This window comes from Lepus europaeus, chromosome 11 (genome assembly GCF_033115175.1).
Source record: "Lepus europaeus isolate LE1 chromosome 11, mLepTim1.pri, whole genome shotgun sequence".
Lineage (NCBI taxonomy): Eukaryota > Metazoa > Chordata > Mammalia > Lagomorpha > Leporidae > Lepus > Lepus europaeus.
Genome location: NC_084837.1, coordinates 106,321,242 through 106,328,903, shown reverse-complemented (window position 1 = coordinate 106,328,903; position 7,662 = coordinate 106,321,242). Strand labels below are relative to the sequence as shown.

Genomic DNA, 7,662 nt, shown 5'->3' with positions numbered 1-7,662 from the left:
CGGCACACCGGGTTCTAGTCCCAGTCGGGGCGCAAGATTCTGTCCTGGTTGCTCCTCTTCCAGTCCAGCTCTCTGCTGTGGCCCTGGAGTGCAGTGGAGGATGGCCCAAGTGCTTGGGCCCTGCACCCGCATGGGAGACCAGGAGAAGCACCTGGCTCCTGGCTTCGGATCAGCGCAGCGGCCATTGTGGGGTGAACCAACAGAAAAAGGAAGACCTTTCTCTCCGTCTCTCTCACTGTCCACTCTGCCTGTAAAAGGCAGGAAGGAAGGCAGGCAGGCAGGCAGGCAGGCGCAGGTATCTGTAGGGGTATCGCGGTCCTGGGCCCAGGGCTCCCACCAGGGTGGCCATGAGGTCCCTCTGCAGATCTCTGGCACCCACAGGGTGGTTGCTCCCTCCCAGGTGCCCACCCACAGAACAGGGCCCGGGGACTCCCTGCAGTGCCTCCCACACGCTGGGCAGCCACCTCCCCATGGAGGGCCTGGCCACCAAGCCCACTGTGCCCTCCCCGCATCCTGACTCTCTGGTTGGGGTCCTGAAGGCAGTGCCCAGTGGGGACAGAGCCTCTGAGCTCACCCTGGCCTGAAGCATGCCAAGCCGTTGTCCCCCACTGTCTGTTCTGTGTCCTTCTCCTTCGCCCTTGGTCTCTGCACCTGCCTCCGCTCACCTCCTCACTCCTGTTGGCCCAAGGCCCCTGCTCGGCCACCCCACACTGCTGTCCACCTCCACCCTCCTGTCTCCTTGCGCCCCTCTTCCTGACCTCTGCATCCTGATATCTGGTTCTTGGCTCTGTTGCCGCCCTCCCGCCCCCCATCACCCTGGAGCTGTGGGAGTGCTTCCCAGAGCCATTCTGTGTCACTCGAGTCAGCTGTGTCACTGTGGAGCCCAGGCGCTGGCTGGCGGGGCTACTTCTTCCCTCCTGGTCCAGCTCCTCTGATAATGTCCCAAGCGAGTGTCTCCCCAGGAGCTGTTGTTACCAGCAGCGCCCCCAGCCTCCGGCCCTGGAGAGCCGGGTTCCTGGAGAGAGTGTTGGGGTGGGGTTGCCCATTTGCGTTTCTAATAGATATCCCAGCACCATGAGGTTTAGGAAGCCTTGGTCCAAGACATCCAGCATCCCCATTTCAAATCCCAGGTACTCTGCTTCTGATCCAGCTCCCTGATTAATGCGCCTGGGAAACAGCAGAAGATGGCCCATAGCGCTGTGACACAGTGGGTTAAAGCCGTGACCTGCAGTGCTGGCATTCCCTGTGGGCGCTGGTTCAAGTCCCAGCCGCTCCACTTCCGATCCAGCTCTCTGCTGTGGCCTGGGAAAGCAGTAGAAGATGGCCCAAGTCCTTGGGCCCCCGCACCTGTGTGGGAGACCTGGAAGAAGCTCCTGGCTCCTGGCTTCGGATTGGCGCAACTCCGGCCATTGTGGCCATTTGGAGAGTGAACTTGTGGATGGAAGACCTCTCTCTCTCTCTCTCTCTCTCTCTCTCTCTCTCTAACTTTTCCAAATAAATAAAATAAATCTTAAAAAAAAAAAGAAGAAGAAGATGGCCCAAGTCTTTGGGCTCCTGCACCCACATAGGAGACACAGAGTTCCTGGCTCTTGGCCTTGCCCTGGCTGTTGGGGGAGTGAAACAGCTGTGTGTATGTGTCTGTGTCCTTCTCTCTATAACTCTACCTTTCAAATAAATAAAATAACTCTTAAAAAAAAAAAAAAAAAGAAGAAAGAGAAACCCAGACCTAGACCCTGTGACTGTGGGGAGAAAGCCAGGGCCCCTTCCCTGGCCTGGGGCCCCAGCTCCGCACATTCAGTGCCTTGGGAGGAAGCAAAGCAGAGATTTTCGCATAATTGGATTCTTCAGGAACTGTTCGATAGTTGCTGCCCTTTAAATGCTTCCTCTTGCATATGCAGGAGGAGCTGTGTGAGGAAGGTTTGCCTGTGCGGGTTTGTACAGCGATGATTAACAAAACCGCGGGCCCAGCTGGGCCGGCCAGACGGCAGGCTTCCCCACGTGGCCGGGAGCCGCGGGGCCCACGGGCCTGGGCACGAGCTCCCCGCCGCCAGCCCCTCGTGATAGCAGACGCAGGCTGCAGCACCTGCGGCTCACTAGGCTAATCCTCCGCCTGCGGCGCCGGCAACCGGGTTCTAGTCCCAGTTGGGGCACCAGATTCTGTCCCGGTTGCTCCTCTTCCAGTCCAGCTCTCTGCTGTGGCCCGGGAGTGCAGTGGAGGATGGCCCAAGTGCTTGGTCCCTAGACCCCATGGGAGACCAGGAGAAGCACCTGGCTCCTGGCTTCAGATTGGCACAGCACGCCGGCTGTAGCGGCCATTTGGGTGGTGAGCCAACAGAAGGAAGACCTTTCTCTCTGTCTCTCTCTCTCTCACTGTCTAATTCTGCCTGGCTGATGCTGAGGTCACAGCCGGCTACTCAGGGTGTGTTGCATGAGGCTCAAATGGAGCATTGTTTTCCAGGAAAAGTTTCTTTCCCTAAAGCTTTCTCTCCAGGAGCGAGGATTCCATAGTCAGGATGGGGCAAAGACTGCCGGGCCTAGAACCAGCCCCTCGGGATACCAGAACACTAAAGATTCGCTTTTCCCTCTGGGTTTTTATCATCATCATCATCCTCATCATCATGATCATGATTATTTGAAAGCGTGACAGAGAGAGGGAGAGAAAGAGATCTTCATGCCTCTCCAAATGATGGTTGGGGCTGGGCCAGGCTGAAGTCAGGAGCCAGGAACTCCATCTGGGTCTCCCACATGGGTGCAGGGACCCCAAGCATTTGGGCCATCCTACTCAGCTTTCCCAGGCCATAGCAGAGCGCTGGATTGGAAGTGGAGCAGCCAGGACTCGAATCAGTGCCCATATGGGATGCCGGCACTGCAGGCGGAGGATTAACCTGCTACGCCACAGCACCGGCTCTCTTTTTGACTTTTTATATGTACTAGGGTACTCTTTTATGTCTTTTCTTGGCATTGTAAGGACTTAAAGAATTAATCTGCCAAACCAAAATGAAATTTTAAAATTTTGTGTCTTTACTAAGTAGCTATGGAATCTGGCATTTTCTGAATGATGAGATTATTTTTACATATTGGTGATTTTTTTTTCTATTTTATCTCATTTGAACACTTGGAAGTTGTTAGCCTGTTTGTTTAGAATACCTTTCTTCAAAAATAAGTATATTGTGTAATGACTCTGTTTTGTTTTGTGTTCCTTGGTGGGTTCTTTTGTGAAGTAGATACCTTAAAATATGAAATGTAGTGAAATGTATTTATAATTTTCATTCATCTACTTTATTTTTTAAAAAGATTTATTTATTTATTCGAAAGGCAGAATCACAGAGTGGGGAAGAAACAGAGAGAGAGAGAGAGAGAGAGAGAGAGAGAGAGATCATCTGTCCTCTGGTCCCCTCCCTAGATGACTGTAACAGACAGGGCTGGGCCAGGCTGAAGCCAGGAGCCTGGAACCCCATGTGGCTCTCCCACGTGGGTGGCAGGAGTCCAGGCACTGGGGCCATCATTATCAGCAGGGAGCAGCGTAGCTGGGACTGAAGCTGGGCACTCCAATACGGGGAGCGGGATGGGGGTCCCCAGTAGCATCTCAACCTGCTGGGCCATGCCTGTCCCTTGCCTTATTTCTTGATGTCTATCGTCAAGGTCTATTAATTCCCCACTAAACAGAAAGAGACATAGACAATGTGCTGTGAAAAAACAATAGCCAAAGAGGTGGATTTGATCAGTTTTCCACAAAGCTCCGAAGGTGGCTAAGCTGGCAGACTCGGCCAGCAGAGCCGTGAAGTGGTTCTGAACATAAACTAGAGATCCCCCCAAGGAAAGACGATAATTCCCGTCAGTCCCCCAAACATGCTGTGAAGTTGAGCACTACTTAATAGAAGCCCAAGGGATCCTAGGCAGGTTCATGGATAACACACACTTTGAAAAAACTAAGCTGGGATTTTGGAGTGGTTTGTACCACTAACTCCAGTTGTCCCTGAACTCTCTGGGGAGCCTTCGTATCACAGGAGGCTACAGATGGGTGGCGGAATCCTCCCTCCCCCAAACAAATTAGTTGCAAAAATCCTAAATGCAGTGTAAGTCCCAAATCCTAAGCAGGATGTCGGGAAAGGAGGAGCGAGCTGGTGGGGACCCAGAGACACGCCCCCAGGAGCTGCGTTGTAAGCAGATTGCTGGGTGGGCAGGTTCCCCTGCAGCCTCAGGGTGCTGACAGCTAACAGGAGTGTGGGGGGTGGAAACACTCCTGGTGTCTCCTTTCCCTCCTCTCTCTCCTTGTCTTATTTTAATTGTGCTCATGCATATGCATCGTTCCCTTTAAGGGGCAGGAGGTGGCCTAGAAACCGTGGGTGACACCCAGGGTCCTGTTCCATCAGCTCACACGCCCGTCTCTCCTCCTGCAGAGAACAGCCCATCTTCACCACCCGGGCACACGTCTTCCAGATCGACCCCAGCACCAAGAAGAACTGGGTGCCGGCCAGCAAGCAGGCGGTCACCGTCTCCTACTTCTACGATGTCACCAGGAACAGCTACCGCATCATCAGCGTGGATGGGGCCAAGGTACGCGGGCGGAGTTTAGCGTCCTCTGTCACTGTGTATCCCACGCAAAAGCAGAGGGCGCAATGCTCCTGCCATTGCACACACAAGTTAATAGTGAGGGCAGCGTCTGTACAATCGCACATCCTGCTCTTTGCTTTTTCACTTAAAATGAGGCCAAATGTAAAAAAAAAAAAAATTTCCTTGTTACCACACTTTTTTTTTTTAAGATTTATTTATTTATTTATTTATTTGAAAGTCAGAGTTACACAGAGAGAGGAGAGGCAGAAAGAGAGAGAGGTCTTCCATCCACTGGTTCACTCCCCAATTGGCCACAACGGCCGGAGCTGCGCTAATCCAAAGCCAGGAGCTAGGAGCTTCTTCTGGGTCTCCCACATGGATGCAGGGGCCCAAGGGCCTGGGCCATCTTCTACTGCTTTCCCAGGCCACAGCAGGAAGCCGGATCGGAAGAGGAGCAGCCGGGTCTTGAACCGGTGGCTATATGGAATGCCGGCACTGCAGGCCAGGGTGTTAACCCTCTGTGCCACAGTGCCGGCCCCCACCACACTGTCTTCATACCTAATGCTTTAATGCCTGTGTGATAATTCCACCAAGGGCCAATAACACTTTTTTTTTTTAAGACTGATTTATTCATTTGAAAGTCAGAGTTACACAGAGAGAGAAGAGGCAGAGAGAGAGAAGTCTTCCATCCTCTGGGCCACTCCCCAATTGGCTGCAATAGCCAGAGCTGTGCCAATCTGAAGCCAGGAGCCAGGAGTTTCTTCCAGGTCTCCCATGCATGTGCAGGGGCCCAAGCACTTGGGCCATCTTCTGCTTTCCCAGGCCATAGCAGAGAGCTGGATGTGAAGTGGAGCAGCCGGGACTTGAACTGGTATCCATATGGGATGCTGGCCCTGCAGGTGGCGGCTTTACCCGCTACACCACAGCAGCGGCCCCAATAACACTCTTAATTTCCCCCTTATGGTTGGATATTTAAGTGGCTTCAGTGCCTTGCTGTCGTGGGTACCTTTAGTTGCTTGCTTTTGAAGCCGTCCTGTTCCTAGAAATCGTAGAAAATAGGAACACTTTGTGGCTCCTGATGCTCGTGGCCAAATCGCTTCCTCAAAGAGTTGCTTCTCCCAGCGTGCGGGAGAACGGCAGATTCTGCACCTTGGCCGGCACGGGGCAGTACCTCTCGTCTGGTCATGGCCGGCACAGGGCAGTACCTCTCGTCTGGTCATGGCCGGCACAGGGCAGTACCTCTCGTCTGGTCATGGCCAGCACGGGGCAGTACCTCTCGTCTGGTTTGGGTACCGTTAGGCACGGGAGTTGGTTTAATCAAGTGGTTTGAGAGGATTTCTTGAAATAATTTTTTTTCCTGGTGCTTTTATTTTTCTCCCATCTTCCCCGATATTTTTGCCACCTTATTGTGGGAGCGGAAAGAAGAAAGGATGCCAGCCGAGGTCTCAGCGAGTCTCTGACAAAATGGACCTGCTGCTTTGTCCTCTCTGTCTGTAGTCTCTCCTCATCCTGCTGGGCGCTTAAAAAAAAAAAAAAAAAAAGATTTATTTGAAAGGCAGAGTGAGAGAGAGGGAAAGGCAGAGAGAAAGAGAGAGAGGCAGGGTGGGGGGGGAATCTTCCATCTGCTGGTTCACTCCCCAGATGGCTACAACAGCTGGGGCTGGGCCAGGTTGAAGCCAGGAACCCCATCCGGGTCTTCAGTGCTGGGCGTCAGCTTCTGCCCCACCCCCCAGAGCAGAGGGCATGGGAGGTCCCCCAGGTAAGGCCCCAGAGCCTGCGGGTGCCTGCCAGCCCCTCACATGGCCGCTTCTCCCTTCAGCACCACAGACCTGCGGATCGAGCAGGCTCGGCCCCACCGTCCTCTTTCTCTTCCTTCCAGTTGTTGCAACCCCTCCTCCTACTCAGAAAGGAAGCCCGGAAGTCCTCATTTGATGGCGAAGGTCTATGGAGGGGCGGTGGCCTGGCGGAGGACACGCCGCTGGAGAGGCCCAGCTCCTTGGACACCAGCTCCCGGCTCACTGGGTCGGGAAGCGCGTCTGGGGAGGCGTAGGGTCAGGCGTTTCCAGCTCAGTCCGCCGGCTGATGGTGCGTGGTGGGGCCTGGTGGGTGGCGAGGAAGTGTGGAAGCCCCTGGTGCACAGTAGGTCAGGGCCTCGTGTTTGGCCTTGGCGTCTTTCCCGACTGGGAGACATGGCAATGCCGCGGTGGTAAAGCCCCCTCCTCTGCACCTCTGAGCTGGCCCCGCCTGGGCTCTGTCCAGGAGGCCCCGCTGGTGCCTGGGAGTCCAGCCGCCCTGCGTTCCCTGATCCTCTCATTCCTCTGCCGGCCCCAGATGCATTATCCCAGGATGTACCGGGCCTACGTGTAGATAAAATGGCTGTTGGAGCGAGTGCTTTAGTCCAATTAGCCGAGCTGTCGGTAATTCGTCCATGTGTCCGCTCCTGTGTGGCTCCCGATCTGCAGTCCTTGAAGGCGGTGGTGACGACGTCGGGGAGAAGTCAGTGGGGCATGGGAGGGTGGAGCTGACTCAGGCCCCGTGGAGGGGGGGAGGGCAGTTAGAGAAGTCACTTGGGAAGTGGGGATCGGAAACCCCGACCACACAGCACCCCTGAATTCAGATGTGTAATCGGGGGCTCCTGGGCCCACCTCCTGTGTGCCCAGCGCCTGTGGTTCCTGGAACCACGCCCCCACCCCCACCCCCAAGCCCCGGCTTTACAGCCGCAGTAGAACCCTTGTTCTGCAGGAGGGAGCGAGCAGAGGCCCGGGGAGCCAGGCCGTGGTGTAATCCCCGTGACTGTCACTTGGGGATTGGGTGCCCAGGGACAAGTTTCCAGAGGACTGGAACACAAAGCACTGAGCTGTGGCCCCGTCACCCCCTCGCTCCTGCTGGACACCGGTCAGAGCCTCCTCCTCCCGCTGCTCTGTGAGAAGGAGAAGACCCCAGAGGGCTCACAGCTATTGCCACCGCCCCGTGCCCCGCGGCTTGCCCTCCCTACCCTTTGCTGGGGCCCTAACCCCAGCTTCCGGCGAGGGAGTCGTCCGCGTGACGCTCCCTCCCTGCTGTGGCCTGCCCTGCACGCTGAGCTGACCCTGGCACATCGGTACACTT

The 7,662-nt window shown here is 55.3% G+C and overlaps 1 protein-coding gene across 1 annotated transcript in view; it reads left to right on the top strand.

Annotated features, from left to right (window-relative positions):
* HOMER2 (homer scaffold protein 2) overlaps positions 1-7,662 on the top strand; it is a 94,475-nt gene that overhangs the window by 52,774 nt on the left and 34,039 nt on the right. Inside the window, exon 2 of the mRNA XM_062206319.1 lies at positions 4,401-4,557. Coding sequence (XP_062062303.1) covers positions 4,401-4,557 — 157 coding nt within the window. The remainder of the gene's footprint in view (positions 1-4,400; positions 4,558-7,662) is intronic.